The sequence below is a fragment of the Osmerus eperlanus genome, chromosome 1 (genome assembly GCF_963692335.1).
Source record: "Osmerus eperlanus chromosome 1, fOsmEpe2.1, whole genome shotgun sequence".
In the NCBI taxonomy this organism is placed as follows: Eukaryota; Metazoa; Chordata; class Actinopteri; order Osmeriformes; family Osmeridae; genus Osmerus; species Osmerus eperlanus.
In genome coordinates, this window is record NC_085018.1 from 3700622 (window position 1) to 3722044 (window position 21423).

General features: G+C 40.2%; 1 protein-coding gene across 1 annotated transcript in view; it reads right to left on the bottom strand.

Annotated features, from left to right (window-relative positions):
• si:dkey-81j8.6 (serine/threonine-protein kinase 10) overlaps positions 1-21423 on the bottom strand; it is a 73352-nt gene that overhangs the window by 27524 nt on the left and 24405 nt on the right. The window contains exons 4-12 of the mRNA XM_062483519.1: positions 15736-15885; positions 15571-15643; positions 15169-15363; positions 12757-12925; positions 10502-11869; positions 9383-9510; positions 8619-8742; positions 6444-6623; positions 6162-6291 (exon numbers count right to left, since the gene is read on the bottom strand). Coding sequence (XP_062339503.1) covers positions 6162-6291; positions 6444-6623; positions 8619-8742; positions 9383-9510; positions 10502-11869; positions 12757-12925; positions 15169-15363; positions 15571-15643; positions 15736-15885 — 2517 coding nt within the window. The remainder of the gene's footprint in view (positions 1-6161; positions 6292-6443; positions 6624-8618; positions 8743-9382; positions 9511-10501; positions 11870-12756; positions 12926-15168; positions 15364-15570; positions 15644-15735; positions 15886-21423) is intronic.

Below are 21423 nucleotides of genomic sequence, written 5' to 3' on the forward strand. Positions count from 1 at the left end.
CCATGGGACATGTTAAGAACTCATTTTACATTAGCCTACTTCTCAGCTCATTTAGCGTGAGAAGATTTTCACCAGCAGCTCCATAGAATTGAATCACAAGATATTTTTGAACTCTCAGCATGCTTTACAACTGTCTACTCTAGTCCTAAGCCATTGCAGTATGTAACAAGTAGTAGTTTTTTTTAACTCTTGGTATTTGTAGATATTTCGCAATCAAGAGCTGTGGGCCCGGTGCAACCAGTGATGAAGGTATTCCCCAGAACTGAAGGACAAGGTGGAAAGAGGAGAGCTTTTTTTTGCTGCGTGGTACAAAGACTTTACTTGAATTGAGTACTCCCAGAGTCAGAACTCTGCACATTGTTTTGTATGTAGACATTTTTCACTCCCCTGTGCTCCTCAGACACCATTCTCATCAGTTAATGGTTTTTGTAACTGGAAAAAGGCCTTATACAAAGATGGCGGTTTTGCAAAGCACACCAAGGCAGAGCACCACATAAATGCCATGATGGCATGGGCTGAATATAAGAGGGGTGTAAAAAGCAACTATTCAGAATGAAATTCTGGAGGTGCTAGCAGAGATGGTGAGGACTGATATTGTCCAAGAAGTCAGACAAAGTGAGGTGTTTAGTGTTTTAGCTGATGAGACTAAGGACATGAAAAAACAGGAACAAATGTCCTTGGTGCTGAGGTATTACTACAATGGCTCTGTTCATGAAAGTTTTTTTGCAATTTCAGCAAGCTGAGAAACTTGATGCGGCTGGTCTTACAGAGAAGATAATAAATTACCTTGAACGCTATGGATTGCAGTACCGTGAACACCTTGTAGGCCAAGGATATGACGGCGCCTCTGTAATGAGTGGGAGACATTCGGGTGTCTCTGCACGGATAAAGTCTGTAGCAAAACAAGCCTTCTATGTCCATTGCAATGCACATTGCTTAAACTTGGTGTTGGTGGACACAGTCAAATCTGTGCGAGAGGCCCATTGCTTCTTCTCTTTACTTCAGAGATTGTACACCTTCTTGTCTGGCTCTTATGTTCACCAGAGATGGCAGGAGGTACAGAAAGAGATGGTCAAGGATCAGCCTCGAGAGCTACCAAAGCTAAGCGACGTCAGATGGGCTTGTAGGTTTTATGCATGCCGCAACCTAATGGACCGGTTGCCTGCAGTTCTTCGTGTCTTACACCAGCTTGACCATGAGAATAGCGGAGACAGGTCTGTAGAGGCACGTGGTCTACTTAGCCAAATTGATTTGGTCTTCATTGGCCTACTGGCTACATTTCGAAGGGTGCTTGGTAGCACAAAGTATCTGTCTGATATGCTCCAATCCCCATCCTTGGATTTAGCAAGTGCGGTTGACCTAATTGACGCGTGACAAGACACCATTGTACACTACAGAGAGGACATGTATTTTAGGGAGTTGTGGGCAGAAGTGCTGGACACTGCTCACCATTGCAATATTAACTCTGAGGTTACCAAAAGACACCCAAAGACCAGCTCTTCCCTTCATGGGTCTGTTGTCACATCCACGATTGGTCAGCAAAACCGCAATGACGACCAGGATAGTGTTCGTAGGAATATTTTCTATCCTATCTTGGACACTGTGAAAGCTGAATTAGAGAGGCGATTTTCCAAAGACAATTGGGACATAATGAAGGGCATTCAAGCATTCAATCCTAAAAGCAACAGCTTTTTGGATGAGATTCCTCTGGTTTTGTTTGGCAAGATTTATAACACTGACATAGAGGGTCTTAAGCATGAGCTTTATCAAGTGAAACAGGTTTTCGAGAGGAAGAAGGCAGCTGGAATGGAGTGTCCAGATAGTGTGCTGAAGTTCACTGTATTCTTGGAGCCATTCAGAGAGGTCTTTCATGAACTGTACAGATTGTTCAAAGTTGCCATTGCTCTACCTGTAAGCACAGCAGCATGTGAACGTAGCTTTTCGGCACTGAAATTTATAAAAAATCATTTGAGCACAACCATGAACAATGAAAGGCTCAGTGATCTTGGAGTGCTTAGTGTGGAGTCAAAAAGAGACAATCCCTTAGATATGGACAGGTTCATTAGGCTGTTTAGTAGCAGAAGTCTTGTAGGGCCTGGTAGGGATCTTGGGGGGATTTTTAGGTGGGACTGGCATGTTAGCCCATAGCTAGCCCATAGCTAGCATGATGTATTCTTTCTAGATCTAGATCTAAGTTTACCGGTAGTATTAGTCTTAGTATTAGTTTGCTAGCTGTATATAATATTTCACTGGGTCTTGCAGCTGTTTGATTGACCGAAATTGTTATGAAATGTTATGGTCTACTAGCCATTTGCCTACTTTTGCAAGTCACAGTATTTCCAGGCCCTGATAGGAATTACTGTGTCTTCTCAGTTACACTCTTTCAAGTAATAAGCCCCCGTTCAAGTGTTGAGCATTAAATTAGCTGCACGGTCTGTAGAGATATTGGGACGAAGCTGCAATACAGTACATAACAGAAAGTGTTTCATTCTTCAGAAATTGTGTAAATGTTTAATGTAACAAATATATTTTTTAATAACACCTCAATTGTTATCATTTGTATAATTTTACAGCTCATCTTCGTTGGTCAAAGGCACAATCTTTACCCGGACGTGACTTTTGTGCATGGAAAAGTGAAACGTAAATGTAGGGCTACTTGTCCAAAGGACAAGTGCCTCAAAAATGTTATGTCAGGCCCTGAATGATCACTGTCACTAGATATAAAGAAAACGTTGACTTTCACTCGGTGCTATTCACTGACAGTAAAAAAAATGTTTATATGTGCACTGCTGTTCGTAGACTAGCTCCAGAGATCGTTGCTGCGTTGCTAAATGATAGCAACTCACCAGGACACTTCATCCATTTATTTGGCTTTGACGGCCATCAGGTCTCGGCAATTCCTCATTTGCCCTCTCATGTCTACTTGGTTTGAAATTATACGGCTGCGGGCCATCTTACACATTAGTGGTTTTTGCCACCTCTTCTTCATCCCAGTCAGTCGCCATAGTTCTAGTACTAGGCTGAGGCTTCTCTCCTCCATGACTCCCCAACGTGACGTCATCGCCGATTTGCGCTAATATGCTAATGCTAACACCAAAAACAACAAAAACTGGTCTTTAACACCATTTGGAGATATTTTAAATGATATACATATCTTGAGTGCTTCATGTACCCATTAATCAACAGTCGTGTTTAACCTGCCATATGGCCTTTAAGGCAGCCAAAATAGCGGAGATGGCATCCCGCAATGAACTGAGCAGGCAAGTTCAATCTATGCACAGGGCTGAACACAAAACTACATCTCGGGTGTTACGAACGGCATACAAAATGCAAGCATGGGCGTCCATTCAAAGACTTGCGAATGGATGTAATGTTGCAAGAGTTGAATGGAGTGAACATGGGCCGAGTTGTGCACTCCGACAAGACGTGCCAACATTATTGACCATATTGCAACGGAGATGAGAAAAAAGATGGTCGATGACATCATTGTAAACAAAAAAAAAGTGTGCTTGTTGATCGACGAGTCTACGACAATCAGTGGGAAAACTGTGTTGGTTGTCTGTTTGCGGACAGCTATTGCTGACGCAGAACCTGACACGTTTTTTTTGGTGTGGACCTGCTTGAGTTGGAAGGGACCACAGCAAATGCTATCACAGAGACATTGTTGTTATGCCTCCACAAATACGGATTCAATTACCACTTTTTCAGTGAGTGTTTTGTGGCTTTTGTATGTGATGGAGCATCAGTGATGCTTTCCAGAAAAGCAGGGGTGGCTACACAACTTTGTGCCAGATTCCCAGACTTGTTTGTGTTTCACTGTTTAAATCATCGCCTAGAATTGGCAGTTTACATTTACATTTATGCATTTAGCAGACGCTTTTATCCAAAGCGACTTCTAAGAGAGGGCTTTACAAAAGAGCATAGGTCACTGATCATAACGACGAGATAGCCCCAAACATTGCAAGCAGCCAAAACATGAAGCATACATTGTGAAAAACCAAATAATTGCCAAAGGGATGTTGGGGATGTTCTCAAGGAGGTCAGTAGTCTTAATCACTTCAAGATTTTTTTTGATAAGCTATACAATTTATATCATGCCTCACCCAAAAACCAAAGAGAATTGCATCAACATGTGTTGGGCAGCGTCTCCTTGTCATTGGCCATGTTTTGTCAATCCGTTGGGTAGCTTCAAGTGAGAGGACTGTAAAGGCTGTTTGGGAGAATTACAGAGCGCTTCAGACACACTTTTCTAGTGCTGCCCATGATGTCACCATGGATTCAACAGAGAGAGCAAAATATAAGGGACTCCTTGACATTCTCACCTCTGTGTTTTCGTGTGTAATCTTGGAGTTATGTACTTTGCCCTACCAGAACTGAGTGATCTCTCAAGGATGCTGCAAAAGAGAGGCACAGCACTGCCTGAAGCAGACAAGCTGCTGTTTCGGGAGATCCGGGTGTTTGAGTCCATGGTTTCAACGCCTGGCCCCCACACACAGACTATTCTTCAAGCTGAAACCGAGAAATCTCTTCAGAATGTGTCACTGTGTGACAATCAAAGGATTGTAAAGATCAATGCAGGACAGTTCTTTCGCAGCATGGTGGAAAATATTAGAACCAGGACAGCTACAACAACTTCCTCTCATGTCAACACACAGGAAAGTTCCTCATATAGAGGTGGAAGCAAACTGATGTCCGACTTCAAGGTTCTTCAACCAGATACTTGGCCAGAGGGAAATCTGGACATACAACATGGTGAAGCAGAGGTCCTTCGGTTATGTGACACATTTAAAATAGAGAGAAGAGAGAGCATCCAGGGAGTTCGGGAGTACAAGGAATTGAGGGCATCCCGGACCCCAGCATCCCTGAAGCCTCTTCTTAAGCTGTCCATACAATTGCAGTGTCTACCAGTGAATGCGAAAGAGCCTTCATTTGCATGAATGATATCCTAACAGTCAAAAGGGACTCCCTTGCTGTTAACAGACTGTCCAACCTGGTGTTCCTGAAATGCAATGGACCACCATTACAGCAGTTTAGTCCACACAATTATGTGAGATCATGTTTGGCAAAGGGACGAAGATCTGCAGATGAACTTACATGTGAAGCCCCTCACCATTTGGCAGCAGCTGACCCCATGACCTTCTGGAGCCTTTTTTAAGTAGGTAAACCATCTTTTTGTCTTTTAAATGTAGAACAGAATTTAGATTCCAAATACTTCTGTTTAGGATACCTTTGGTTTCCTTCTCTGTCTTTGGCAATGAATGTGTCAGCACAATAGATTACAATTTATTTAATGCAACTTCCTCACTAAATGCATCCCCACACTGCCAACTAATCCTTTACCTCTGGTTCTATCTCTGAAAGCCTGTGCCTCACAAAGGCACCAAAAAAGCTGATGAACCCCATGTTCCTGGGATACTGATGAGCTGATGAACAACCCCATAACATCCTTTTGCCAATCTGTAAGTTTGAACACCTATATATTATTAATAAATAATTATGTTTTTTCATGCCATAAATGTATGCTACTTTCGAATATTCAATCAAATAATTTAACTTAATTGTCTACTGTTTATTTAGAATAGCCGATTTGGTTAATATCACAGCAGAATATCTCTAGACTGAATTCACTGCCATCTGTGTAGCTACTCTCTAATTTTATGTCTGGCATAAACCCTGCTCCCCGTCTCTGTTGTGTGTGTGTGTCCCTAGGGATTGTACAGTTCCAATCTCAGCACCGTTGCAGACTTGGAGTTCCGTTTTCACACGCACGCACGCACACACACACGACTTGTTTAAATAAATACATACATTTATGTTGTTAATAAATAACAATAAGTTGTTGTACCAGCAATATCTCTAAGTTTTGTTTTTCACTGTAGAAATCTCAAATGTCATAATGATTTGCCAATGCAAGAGAGTACCGGCACCTTTTTTCCCCACTTCAAGCACTGGGACATACTGACCACTGAAGATTTTCAACTACAAAGTTATATTTACAATTTATTTAATACTCGGTTTAGGATTATCTGCAATTACTACTTGTATGTTCTATTCAAGCATTAATTAAATATTTTCATCTTTCCACAAAAGGGAGAATTCATTCATTTTGTTTATGGTTGGGATGACAGTGATTATAATTGTGTGCATAAGTATGTGCATACCTCTTTTAAGCTGCTGAGTTTTGATCATGAATTCTTTCTCCATAAAGGCAACCTTCCTTTTATGTTCCTGAACAACCTTCTGTAATGCCTCATTTAGCTCCTGCTGTTGCTTCTGTATGAATGTTTGTTCCTGGTAAAGGGGGAAAATGTAGATGAAGGTGTTACAGTCTAATAGAAGGTCTTACAGAATTAAGTAATAATTTATTTTCATATGGGCATAGAAAAAAATGAGAACCTGTGACTGTGTGCAGCATCATGTATCACCCATTGGGATGTGTTTACCTTCATGGGCTGATTCCTCAGTGCTGCTGCCTGGCGGCCTAGATCTTTCTCCTGCTGGCTTTTAAGTCTGCGGGCATCTTCTCTTAACCTGACTGTGTGATCGGCCTCCACCCGACTACTCTGCTGGAGGTACTGTTTCTCCACCTTCTCCAGTTCACCGTCGTAGTACTGCTTCTTAGTCTACACATGCAATAAAAACCCACAAGTGGAAACTGTAACCAATCCAAATTGTGCAGAGCAGTAATCAAAACTCCAGGCATAAAGTAGTGAGGAAAGTGCTTCAATATACTTGTTTTACTCATTCCTTTACGTTTACAGTTTCAGGTTCTTGTCTTTTTATTAGTGCTGTCAAACGATTAAAATACGTTGGTGTGTCCGTGAAAACAGAGTAGTATAAATCGGCCTTTAAGAGTGTGTGCGGCATGCCTGTTGTTTTGTTTCCGGTCTAGCTAGATCCAGTGTGGTGTTGTAGTTTTTGTAACGTCAGTAGTCGTTGCAACAGCATGTGAAAAAACTACAAAGTTTGCTAAGCCAAAAAGAACGTTAATCTTGCGATAAAAAAATTAAAAATAAAAAAATTAATTTTTAATCTTGCGATAAAAAAATTAATCTTGCAGTTAAAATGGGTTTGCGTTAACGCCGTTAATAACGCGTTTAACTGACAGCACTACTTTTTATTGTAGGGATTGCCATTTGTATATATACGGGTAGGGCCTAGTCCCAAACCTTATGATCATTGGGAAATTGAAGACAAGCCAAGAATTCTGTGACATCACACAAAGCTATTTGGAAAATTTTGAAATCATGCTGGGATCAGGTTTTGCACAAACATGTGGAGTCCATGCCAGCTCAAGTGCACACTTTCCTTAAAGCAATAGTGGGACAAAGGGCTATAAATACTAAGATATTCTGAAATTCATTTTACAAAGATTTCAGATTTTCACACACTTCAATTGTTAACCTGATATTATCTCTCTAATAATGCCAGGAATCTCTATTTGTTTTTTTGTGTGTTTGTGTCCGTGTTAGTTGTCAAAGATTATCTGGAGAAACGGGCACTCTGCAAAGTTCATAATTTAGCAGGTGTCTTTTTTTATAAAGACAGTGCAGTGCCACGTTGTTCGAATCAGCATTTCAAAATGTCCAAAAACAATACCCATCTTTCATGTGCCTCCACAACCCCTTCACTCAATTGTTCCTCTGGTCATCCCTCCCACTAAACGCTTCACTAGCGTGTGCACTAGGAGGCTGTATCGGGGGCTGTATAACTTCAGTGAATTTAGTTTTGTCAATGGACTAATGCGATTAACAAAGGAATTCACAATTAAATGGAACAAAGCGCGTAACGCACCAAAGTTTGCTGTAATAAAAATAGGGAAATTCTGATTGTTATTTTGTTAAATTTGTAAATCTGCTTTTACAACCGATATGGCCAGGTTAGTGCTGACTACTGGCATAACATTGAATCTCTGCTTTCACAGGGGTTTATTTATGGATGAAATGCTGGCTAGCTAACAGAACGACAATATAAAGTGGATATACTTCAAGTATAGATCAGGGAATTTTGTTACACAAATTAATGTGTTCACTGTCCTAACTGCCTGCACATTCCAAATGTGCTAAATCTCTTAACACCAAATCAACTACACATTATAATCACCAGCTGCATCACGGACATGGGCATATAAGGAATGCATTTTTAGCTGTAGCAGTTACAGCAGTTTCCCTGTATAGTAGAGAGGAATAGCAGGTCAACTGTTGAAGAAGGGGAACGGTACACAAAATGAAGGGTCTGCATTTGGTGCAGATGAACTGTCAATGTTGGTGCTTTGGGTTCACCAGTGTAGAAATGTGAACGTGATTTAAACTTTTGTTTAAATACTTTCTTTCTTACCCTAGCCTTAACCCTACCTATTTCATACAGAATTTAGTATATTTTGGTGTTGCTTCGTTAAAGTAGAGCGCATGAGAGGCTGGGATTAAGAAGGGGGACTCCCACAACCACGACAGCGTTTGCCAAGGAAATGCATTTCTTAAAGGGTGAATTGATCACTGCTAACGCTCAGGAATGACCCATTGCTAATTAATACAACAACCAAAAAATCTAGGTTTTAAGTGTATCTTTTTTGCCAAATGCTAGATGAGATGAAACTCCATTTAGGGAAAGTTCCTCACAGTCATTTGCTGTGCAACTTGTCGAAACATCATCTGTCTCTGTTGATGCTGTCGCTGCTCCAACCGGGCATGCTCTCTCTGCTCCTCCCTCTGCAGGATTTTCAGGGCCTGCAGCTCCTGGCGTCTGCATTCAAAGTGTACCCGAGTGAAACACTGAATGGGTTAGCTTGCATATCTAATCATCACTGCTGATCCAACAACTTTTAAATAAGTTAATGAGATATTTCATGTTGAAATTAATTACGATTGTTTGCAAAGCTAGTAGAGAAGCAAGCAATTTTTTGTGTTGGATCAGTTGTACAGTTTAAAGAACAAAAGCTGCCAAAGTCAAAAGAAGAGTTTTAACAGGATTAAGACTGTTTCACACTATGTATATCATTTACAGTAGCCTTACAGTATACCATGTTTTGAGTATGAATCGTGGCATGAAGTTTTTTTTTACTTTGACCAAAACTTTGAATCAGAGGCTTGATTAAAATGGATGCAAATTAATGTAATCTGATAGTTATGTCAACTGTGTCTGAAGGTTTCTTTGTAATTGTGTAGTTAAAACCAGAAAAACTTGGAATTGTAATATACAGTCGGATTCACATATATATATTTTTTGTCCAATATTAAGATGGCATGCACGTAAGTTATATCTTTGCTAAATGTATTTTTGTTTTGTTTATGGACAATGTGGAAAACATTTGAACATTATTTTAACTAAAATAAACTAATCACGTGTGAACCTAAAACATATTTTTTTCAGGAAATATGGTTACCTGGCAGACCTCATTTGCTCTTTGTTGTCGCTCTCACAAACAATTTTTGATGTGGTGATACTAACTTCCCGGCCATCCACCATGAACGTTCGAGTCTTCTTTATAGTCATCCTATTGTTGGTTAACTCCTGAAATTCAAAAAAGAATGGCTGACTGTTAACCTCTATCCAATCTTTTAGTTGGATATTTTACCTTCCATCCTGCTGTTTTACATCCTATAGTATGTCCTATTTCCTGGATTCCCTCTAAGGCCCTATTTGAAGAGCTAAGTTTTACTAGGGGACATGGGCAAAGATAAGGTTCTCAAGAACAAATCACCACAAACATTTTTAAAAAAAATTATCCTGTCCAAATCAGTCTTTGTTTCTGAAAACTCTTTCACTTTCCTCTGTTGAAATAGTAAGAGGCAATAGTAAGAGAATGTCCTGTATTGTGTAAGGAATTGTGTTAATTTTCCAAGTGCCAATACTGTCTCTTACAACTTTGTCTGTGGTTCCTGGGTTCAGTGTGCTCTCTGCCCTCTTACCAGTTCCTTATGACAGCTGTAGTCATGATCAATTTGAAGAAGATTCTTTAAACTTTTAACTCGACATTGATTTAATAAGCATTTTGCTGAATGGTTTAGAGATCAATTGCAGTTTTTCTTCAAAATTGCAATAAATATTCTATACAGTACTGCCTTTCCAAAACTACACAATAGGCATGCACAATTAATGTTATGTAGGAAATAGGTTACATAACAATGATTTAAATGACTGTATTAAAGTTGCAGTATGCATGAACTGATTGAGATTGAGGAACTAATGCGTTGTGCTATTTTCATGTAGTTCCTCAACCTGTCCAGTGGATGGTAACAAAGAACTGTTTATCTGGATTTGGTCATCTTCAAAGTTCTTATAAACATCAGTGATCCTATCCCACAGAATGTTATTTTGAATGACTTTCTCAAATGGATTGGATTGATTCTAGATAGAATGTAGCATAATACCAGATATCTATAATTATTAATTACATTATATACTCTACAGGCCCTGGGATTTTTTTCAAGATAGGCTAGATCCTAACTTTCATTGTCATATAGGATTGAATACCTTTCTGCAGTGATACATGATAACTCACCTTACAAGGTGGGGACATTGTTAAAACTCCATTATTCGATGTTATATTGTCATCTGTGGCCCTCTTGATTTTACACTCTGTCATTTGGTGGAATTTTTCATTTGATTCTGGGTTTGACTGTTTTGTGTCTGAGTGTGTAGTCTGAGCAGAGGAAAGTATCAGACTTGCATCTTCTGTCTCTTTCTTCTGTGTGTCTGACACAAAGTTGACCTGGGTTTTTGCTGTAATTATATCTGTTTTGTCTTCTCTCCTGTTATACGCTTGTGTGTCCTCTTCTTCTAGTCCTTGGTTCATTGGTATTTCTGTGACTTGGTCTTGTTCACTAAAGTTACACTTTTCCATTAGTTCCACCTTTATCTCATCATTTGAGTGGTTTTCATCTGTCTCATCACATTTTCTGTCCTCGTGCTTTATATCTTTACCTTTCAACAATAGTTTGTCTATAGTTTCCTTCATCCTTCCACTTTCCTCCTGCATTTTTTCTTGACTTGTTTCAGTAGTTTCCACTTTGATACTCGATTCCATCTCCTTAAACTTCCTACCCATGGTCATTTTCCAGTGCTTGGCTCCGAGTCCATTGAAGTTCAGATCAGCACAGTCTCGCATTGAAAGCCACCAATCCCCTTGGCACTTTTTTGGTGACCTTGGAAATTCCAAAGCCAAGGCAATAATCAATAGACTGTGTGTGTTCATTAAGTGACAGATGCAACCCGAAGCCTTACTATTTGTATCACAGGATGCTCTCTGTTGACAGAATGACATCTCCACTAAGGGATGATGAGGGTGTACAGTGTCATTCACAACTTGTATTTTGTTTTCTTTCATATTATAATGGGGGTATTCTTTGGCCTGTACTCCTTGTCTAGGAACCTCGCTCAGGGAAAGGTATCGGCATCTGCAGTCCACTGCTTCTTTTAGCCCCTCTTTTTGCTGCCATTCAACTCTTTCAGTCTTTTCTTCATCATCATGTGCATTGTCTTTTGTTTTGCCAAAGTTCTCCTTTGATTTGCTCACTTCTGTTGCAATTGCCTCCGTCTGAGCAGACAAACCAGTCATTAGTCTCTGATTGGTTGTCATATTTTTGGTGTTATCCCAATGTCCAGATTCCAAAAGGGAGGAGAATGCAGTTTTTGTCTTTGCATCTGTGTTATGGTTATTTTCATTCATTTGTACAGTTTTGTCATGTTTACTTTGCGTAAGAGGATGGTTTTGGTTTGGGGTGGCAATATTATTTATACAGTAATCAGGGCAAGGTTGTTCGGAAATATGTGCCATGTCCATGTCTTTCTGCTGAGTGCAGTTTGTCTTTGTTACAGGGCTCTTCACTTGCATGACCTCATCAAGGGAAGCCCTGAAGTCGGTTATGGACTGGAAAGAGTAGGAAAAGGAAAAACATGTTCAGTATGCAGTATTATGCCTTCTTGGTGATTATGTATGAAGAAACCATGTGGCTTCTACATTGACTGGAATGTGGCTTCTACATATGGTGAAGCCGCATGGCTTCACAAAGATCTGTGGTATTTTTCTTTCAAAATACATAACGTACATAATTCAGCTTTCTGAACACCAATCACTAACTTGATCGCCTTACACAGATGCTGTTTTCAGTCTCATGTTATTGTTTTCCTAAACCTGTGTATTTGTGGATATGGTATACATACAGTACATCTGCTAGCTTCTACAAGACTTTCAGGGCCTCATTTACTAACAGGATTGCGCCCATTTCAGACATACAATAGCGGGTAACATAAAACAGTATTTACAAAGGCAGCGCACTTGAGTAAAAACGCAGATTACCGCTGCTGGGAAGATATAAGGGAAAGTGGGCGTGTGCCGCAAAGAGATGGGAGTAGAGGTGTATTTCTTCCTTCTAACATGTTTATGTTAGCTGTAACTTCGTGAACCAATATTTCTATGTCCTGTTCGCTGAACTTTCTTTCTCTTTTCCTCGAATCACCCATGGTGGCAGTAACATGCAGGCGATTTCTCCCGTCTTTTTACGGCGCGCTAATTAACACTAAAGGCGGAGTAAGGCGCTGATTGCCCGACAAGGATCTGGTTTGATAAATATCACGCAAAATGCGGAAATACACCGTGTGCTATTTGCGGTTGGGCAAAGGCGCAGATTAAGCTGCGGTCGCAATGTTAGTAAATGAGGCCCTCAGTGTGCAAATTATTTATGATATACTTTTATGTAAGACATCATTTACATTATAGCCATCCATGAAAGTCTTTACTGAAAATGTGTTTCCTACCGCAGCTTCCTCCATGACATCAGCTTTAGCCTCAGCTATAAGTTCTCTGAGGGCTCTGTTTGTCTGTCCTGTGGAAGGGAAAGGGTGGTTTAGGAGCTGCTGAAGTCCCCAACGCATCTCAGGGCTTTTCTGTAGCACTCTTTGTAGAAAGTCTTGGAAGTGATGGGACCTGAGGGCCCAAGTTAACAGAGGGAGAAATGTGTATCATAGTAGTCATAGAAACAAGGACATACACCACATGTTACTACTTAACCGACATGTATTGGAACTTCCCATTTAATTTATCTATATATAATTATTGCTTGATTACTCATTACTGAACTTTGAACCAGGATTATCAAAAACCACTTCCCCATCAATCTAATATAAGACCACATGACACACTACTGTGTTTTGAAAGGAGCTATTTATTCTGAAATTGCTATTCATTCATTGCTTTTAAGTTACTGTATACTTTACTTTCCATTGTAAAATAACTGAGAAAGTGACTGCCTATTCTGTGGGGACCGACGGTCTAGCTAGTAAGGGTGCAACAATTCAACAAGCCCTCGGTTCGGTTTTATGGGTCACGGTTTCGGTTTGTTTAGCACCTAAGGGGGAAGAAAAAAACATTACCATTTCAGTGTTCTCTCTGTATTTTCTGTATATCCGGCGTAAATGCGCCCCATCATGTTAGATGTATTACCGTTAGTACAGGGCTGCCAACTTTTCAAAAAACCTTGGAGTGAGATTTGGTGGGGCCAACCCAAATTTTTCTGCTTTCTAACCCCCCTCTAACCCCTTTCACGGGTTTTCGCGCGCCTATGTTGCTTCACTCTGTGTGCCTGCGCTTCATCTATTACTGTTTACAATGTTAGCAGGACTACTTGGTTGGCATTGCCTTCTCAGCTTAAGAAATACAAGGTGTGGCGTAAGAGCGTGTGAACTAGTTGAAATACATGTGTCTCACGGCCAATGCGTGAGAGTTGGCAGCCCTGGTTAGCATACTTTACAGGTGCCTAGCTTCGTCTGATTTGCCTCTCTCCAGCAGTGTTGCCATCTCCTCAGTAAGGAAAGTAGCAGTGCTGCGCGAGGCTATAGTGAGACTGACCGCCTGTGAGTGCTTTGGGACGGCAGAGGAGCTCATGGCAGCACCCACTGCTCGTTGAGAACAGTTGCCTACTGCAAAACGATCCGTGCTTTCACGTCTCTAAAATGTCTTTGAGTCTCTAAAACACCAGCAAGTCTCCAACAACACCGGTAAAAGTCGGTAGATTTGTTGGTAATCACTTTTGACAATAAAAGTCGCCAGGAGGGTTTAGAAAGTTGCCAGATATAGCGAGAAAGTTGCTAAGTTGACAACACTGCTCTCCAGTTCCTTCCAGTACGTGACTCATCATTGATATACTGACAGTTAATTGGACAGCTACTCTCCGGGAAAGGTTACGGGAAAGGAGAAGGACAAAGGGTGTTAGGTTGTGTTTTCTCGTAGATCTGAAAAAAAACGCAGTTTACATGTAAAAACCGTGTGTGTGTTGAACAATAAAAAAAAATTCGGTTCGGTTTTGCACCCCTACTAGCTAGCTTTAGTTAGCTTCTGGGCTAAGTTAGCTAGCTCGTAGCAATGCTACTACCATACTAGTGTTACTTGTTAGCTTTCTCATTAGTACATTTTGAAGCCATACTAAAGCGTTTGTGGCATAGTTTTTGTCCATCAGAAAATATTCAGTTGGAATGTTTGAAATTGCATATATGCGACGTTACGCTGTGAGACCCGCATTCAAACGATCAAATATGTGCAATGCTACTCCTTAACGGGCTAAATAGCATTCAGGAAACAGGTGTTTCTACTGTTGTTGTTTTTTATAAAAACAGGCTACAATCCGCATCAAAATATATGTACAGTACTGTACATAAGTCTTGAGCACCCAAGATTTTTTACACAAATAATGTCTTATACTGTATTTCTTCAATTAAATGCTACAGCTTTTCTTGAATTACATGTTTCGATGAGGGCGGTGTGTACACGAGGGCAGCTTTTATTATTCTTTTTTAATTCGTAATTAAGAACAACACAGGAATTGCGCAAAGCAGTTTATTAATTAGTAGGCGACATCTCTGGTGTCTTGTCGGTAAGGAGGCGGTTTTGTACCGTACCTATTTGTAGTAAAAATAAATTACAATTATAGTCAATCTAATTTAATGTTGCTGCATTTTTTCGAGGGCGGCGTTTAAGTGTATCAGATTTGAATGCAACGTTTAATCAAATAAATATATGTAATATAATTTTTTTAATTTGTGCAGCAGTATAAAAGTGCAATTTTGCTAAACTTTTTGTTAAATTTCATTATTTCTTACAGCATTTTTCCTTAACCTTTTTTATTTTTATTGTGCGTAAGACTTTTGCACAGTACTGTATGTATGTGGTCTAACCATAGGTGTGGGTTTCTAAGAGTGGGTGGTGGTGACTTGGTGATCTTCAGCAGGACCCTCATGGGAGTAAGGGAGTGGTGTGGAGGCTCCATCTCTGCTGCCTCAATAAGAGTTATGCCCAGCGACCACATATCTGCCTCAGGGCCATAAGGGTTCTCCTTGGATGTCTCACACTGGATAACCTCTGGAGCCATCCTTGGATGGGTCGATAGTTAAAGAAGACAAACAGATATACGTACATTTCACATGTATATTATTATGTAAATCAAGCATATAAATACATGATAAATTAACAGTAAAAAATAAATTATCAAACTATCTTGCCAGTTACCAGTTATTTAATTAAAATCTAATGATGGACAACTCACTTTTGGCTGTCTATTGTATAAAGTAGATACAAACCAGTATGGTGTTCCAATGAACGTGGTCCTATTCTGGAGGGTGTGCGTGTTTTTTACAGAAACTCCAAAGTCCGCTACAAGAAAAAGGGATAATTAGAGTTGTCATATCATCAGCAGGATAGGTGGTAGGGATTAATGAATAGATGGATAGAGAGCATGGCTATACCCAATTTGACCTGTCCATCAAACATGAGGAGGATGTTGCCTGCCTTTAGGTCTCTGTGGATGATGTGGAGTTGATGCAGGTAAGACAGACCCTGCAAGGTCTGGTAGCACACTTCACTGATCTGTTGCTCTGATAGACCCCGCTCTAGCTCTGGGTTGGTTTCAAAACATTCAAAACAGTGAATGCATACTCCTTCATAATCATGCATACACACACAAAACAGAACTTCATTATAGTTAGTTAATCATTTGGGGTCAAGATGAGGAGGTGTAAACATACTAAATACAAAAATAGATACATTAAAAAATACATACATTTAGACAGTGACACATTTACACAAATTCAGTCCTGTTCATACTCTGGATTTGGAAGTGATAATATTACTATGGAGGTTTATTGTCAATCCATCCCCCATTTTATGGTGTTAAAAGTATTTAGAAAGACAAGATACACTTTTAGACATTCTGTGTCTGGCCAAACAAATGCATACCGGTCACTTAGAACACTGCTAAATAAATAACTAAATACTGCTGTTAAAACCATCTGCAGTAACGTCATCAATAAAGACAAATTAGTAGTTCCTCCAAGAAATATATTTTAATGGTTGTCTTCCCTGTACTGTAATCTATGAACCTCAGTTTGTTATTTGCCCAAACTATGGTCTCTACAACTTTTTTCAGCCAATTGCCATCTGGCCTTCTGTTATGGACTGTTATAATATTTTGCTGGTATTGCTATCTACAAATTGTATTCTCTGACCCATCAAAGCCGATTTCTGTGAATGTATTCTGAGTTGTTTTACCACAGTTCTGGGGTTTAAATTACTTAGTCGCCATTGCTGAGGTCACCAACTCTTTTTTTTAAATTATAAACCAGACCATATATTCTGGTAATTGCATAATGTTTGAGCCATGTCAACTGATGATTTAGAGAAGCTCAGCGGAAATTCAGCCAAGGAACATCTTGCAAAAAGAATCTCCTCGTCCCTTATCATGGTCTTTCCTCATTCACCGAATTACAGAACCATCAACAGAACCTCAGGAGCAAACATCTTAGGTCAAAATAAAATGCAATCAGTGTATTGATATCCATCATTGTTCCCTAGAATGCTCCTGATATTTGATTGCTCATGCACAATAACACAATTATAACACAATATTGCAAAACAACTGTGTGCAATATCAACGTGTTACATAATATTATTACTTAAGTGAGTAACAAAGTAATATAACGTGTTAGTTTTTGACATAGAGTAATATTATTACAGTTACTTATTTAACCCTTGTGTTATCTTCGGGTCATTCTGACCCATCAGTCGTTGTGACCCACCGTCGTATTGCGACAACTTTACCGCATTCAAAAATGCGGTAAAAAAAGTGAAGCTTTTTTTTTTTTTACCGTTGGGCTGTCTCAGACCCGAAGGCAGCACAAGGGTTAAGTAACTTGCGTTAATTGTCCAAGTTGCTGCATCATAAACAGATTGTTGCCGAAACGACACTTCTTGGGCGCAGTAGCCCACTGTTTGCCTTTGATTCACACCGCAGACAAACACAATAGTATTAGGCAGCAGCCATGTCTTCACTTCATGTCACAAAGTTCATAATTTTACAGTTTTACAGTCAATTCTACACCTAAAAAGTCGAGCAGGGCAGCTTTCAAGAGATATGGGAATTCTGCTTTTAGCCAGCTGGTCCGATTATTTTTGTGATTTGTGTAAAACTGGCAATCTGATTGAGACTGCGTCCCCATTACACTGTTTTGACGTTAGTCAGACTCGGGACGCTCACTGGCTCACTCATTCATTCTACACCAAAAACATCAGGGAGGACTGCCTTTTGTAGATACGAGCCTGCTGAAGATAGCCAGCATCTCGGATTTCTTTAACCAAGCCTGTTTCATTCATCATTTGCTTGAGAAAACGACCTCCGTTTGCCAGGCTTGTTTTTCCCGTTTCACTCGTCAGGCTATTTAAAGGTCTGGGGGGATAAGTGACTTTTGTGCATGGACAAGTGAAACGTAAATGTACTTGTCCAAATGACAAGTGCCTGTCAAGCCCTGCAATCCAGTGTCCAGAGATATATAATTACCTGATCGACACTCCAAGTGTATATTTACATTTACATTTCGTCATTTAGCAGAGCATACCCGGGAGAAGTTCGTCTTTTGCCACCTTGAGCCTGCTTGACGTTGTGTGACGTAGGGTGATAATTGGTCAATAGGAAAAAACATTGTGAACTGCAAACTGCACTGCAAAATACTATCGAATGCCAAAAGCAGCACTTCAAACAAACAAAAAAACACCTCGAAAGCAGTGTTGGGGGTAATCAGATAACATTTGTCTGTAACGCAGTAATGTAACGCATTACTGTTGATAACTTTAGTAATCGCATTACAGTTAAGGCCGAAATATACTACTCCGCTTTCATGGACACAGGGAACGCCCTTTCCAATGTGAAAGCCCTCTCCGAGCCCCTTGGAGAGCTCTACGTGCACCTCCTGATTTTCCTGACTATCCGACCGCTAGTCCGTCATTTTACGGATACCCCTTGGCTGTGATTGGTCCGTATTAAGAACCGCTTGCGTCAGGGGCAGGGTTGCCGTGACCAACAAGACGGAGAGAATCCTTTGACTGCCTTTGCCGTAAGTTTTTACAATTCAGATTTCAGCTAAACAGTACATGTAAATCAGCATCTGTATTAGAATGTGACGAGAAATGGGCAGTGTAGTTGCTGAAAATGTGCTTATTTTATTGATGAAACGGCTAATTTGTAAATTTGCTCCTACTTTTCGATAACCTAGCTAGCATCGCAGTGCAGCGCCACCTACTCTTCTGGCAGTGAATTGTTTTCAGCACCCACAGCCTTCGGAGTACTATAAATTCAATGAATCCGTCCGACTACGTCCGTCTGTCTGTCCGTAACGGAGTCGGAGTGGAGACGGACACAGGGAACGCCCTTTCTGATGTGGAACGCCCTCTCCGAGCCCCTCGGAGAGCTCTACGTGCACCTCCTGATTTTCCTAACTATCCGTCCGCTAGTCCGTCATTTTACGGATACCCCTTGGCTGTGATTGGTTCCACACAGAAAGACGTCATGTGGCAGGCTTCAAAAACTTTGCTCCACCTACTTTTCTGGCGGTGAATTGCTTTCAGCACCCACAGCCTTCGGAGTACTATAAATTCAACAAATCCGTCCGAGTAGTATATTTTGGCCTTAATTCGGCCTTTACTAATACAAAAATGTCTTGTGTTACTTGCATAACTGCGATCTGCATATCGGGAGGAGAAAAAAACAACAAATCAAACCTCCCTTTACAGTACATGTGTTTGCATAACACATCACTTGACTTAGCTCCAGAGTTCAAGAGGCGAAACAAGAATAGCAGAGCCGCTTAGGACTTCTTTTGAGGGATGAAGGTATGCACATTACTTCGTATTAGTTGCACGAAAAGGACAAAAACGTGAATGTACATTGTGATCAGGCCAAAAACACCTCTCCGCCGCCAACACCTCATTATAATAAGAATTTGAGTTGATTTGGGCATATATATGGTACATATTTGGCAAGTGCATCTCAGGTGATGTTACAGAGTAATCCAAAAGTAATGTAACTAGTAATGTAACTAGTTACTTTCACCAGTGAGTAATCTAGTAAAGTAAAGCATTACTTAAAAAAAAAAAAGTAACTACACTGTAAAAAATAATTTTGGAGGGTGGTAATTATAACCCATGAAAATTGTTTACATTTTACTGGAAGTCAGCAAGCAAATATATCATTATGGGTAACTTACACCTACACTACCTATTTTTCAACAGTAACAATTGCAGCCTAAAAAAAACATAATAAAATCTACCCAAAGATGATTAGTCTGTAGTACACTGTGCGCATGCGTCAACGCTGGTTCTTGGCGCCAAGGTCTATCCTTTCGTTAGCGGGATACTGGAGTGTCGAGCTATTCGGTTTAAGGTAAGATCCCTTTTTACCAGGTTGCTGTGTATCATATTTAATTGTAAATTTATATGGTATTGTCGGCTTGCTTCTGTGAAGACAAGGAATTTTGGTTTGTAGCCTCTAGGCTGTTAGCTACTCAATGGCAGTCTCTCAGCAAGCCAGCTAATAACCGAATGCAAGCTAATGCCGGAGTTGAAAGGTTAGCTAATCCTACTTACCTTAAAAATATGTTGGTTACGTTAGCTAATTTAAACTAGCTAACGTTACCTGTCGTGGTACTTTACAGGGTCACATGTATTGCTGTCACAGCTGTACAAGCTGTTAGGCTCTAAATTTAAGCTAACTGCTAGCTAGCTAATGTTACAGGTAATGTTAGCTACCTAACGTAATCGCTATCAAACCTAGCTAAATTAGGCGTTAGCCGGATGTTCATTTTGCCTAAATTAATAAAGTAGCAAAATTTTTTTTTTAAGGCAGCGGTTTTAAGCATTTTTTTATTCAGTGTGTTATGAGTTTAACGTTGGCGTTAGAGCCAGAATAGCAGATGCGTTAAGGGAGCGACCGACCGGTACGAGTGCGGCTGTGTGAGGGAAACGAGAGATAGACAAGATGATATAAAGTGAGTTGGAAAGTGTCCAATAAAACAGCAAGCTTTTTAAGACACGGTGGCTTCATCAGTTTTCAATACTGCTTGCAAGACGCACGTCAAGTATTAGCGTTAGTAGTTATTATAACGTTGTAACGTAACGCCATCACTCAGACTATAACGTTAGTGGAGCTGAACAGCCATCAGCAATAACAAACGAGACCCCTACTGACATTCCACGGAGCTAATGTATGTTTCAGACTTTTTTTCAGTAGATTATGGACTCTAGGGAATGATTTGCCAGACACTATACTGGAGCAAGAGACCGAAAATAGTAAACTTTCTATTCATTTAATATTTTTGCATTGACCCTAACGGCCGTCAATGAATTGATCGACCTCATCGTTACGCTTATTTTTTCGAGCCGGTTACAAGTGGCACACAGGTTTCCAGGGGACTCAAAAACGTTACCCAAGCGGGTGAAATTAACCTACCGTTAGCCTTTTTCTCATATTAACTTTCCAATTCAAATAATTGGACGAAATACACAATTAATTGTGATCCGCTGTTATAAAGGTAGCATAGCTATAAATAGCTCAGTGTTGAGGGAGTGTGTGTGGTCGAGGGAGAGAGAGAGTGAAGGCGAATGCGCACAGGAGCCCCGCTTGGAGCAGAGGAGAAATAAGCAGAATATATTTGTACTATTACTGTTAACTGTAACCCAAATTATTTTCATGTCTAGACATAGCTTTAACTACTGCTCTCCACTTGTGAACTGCTGTTGTTGTGATTATGTACCATGTATAAATAGCTGTGTGTAGCTTATGTGTCAAGCCAAAATGCTTTGATTTCATGTCCTGCCTAAATCTTCAGCTAGTGCTTTAGCATTACAATAACAATTAACAATGTCTTGTGTTTCTGATTTTATTTTTCTTCCACAGGTGGATCTAACGTAAACCATTGAACAGCATTTAAGAGGCATTCAGGTTTAGGGCTGTATTTGGCAGCCCCTTTGTCACTGGTCACCCAGACACTCGTCTGGGACAGTCGTTGATTTGCATGAACGCTAAAATGACAATCACACCTTAATGACACACCTCTGGAAAGGTGGTCTCAACAGTTGAAGAGGAAGGTGGACTGAGGAAGACTGAA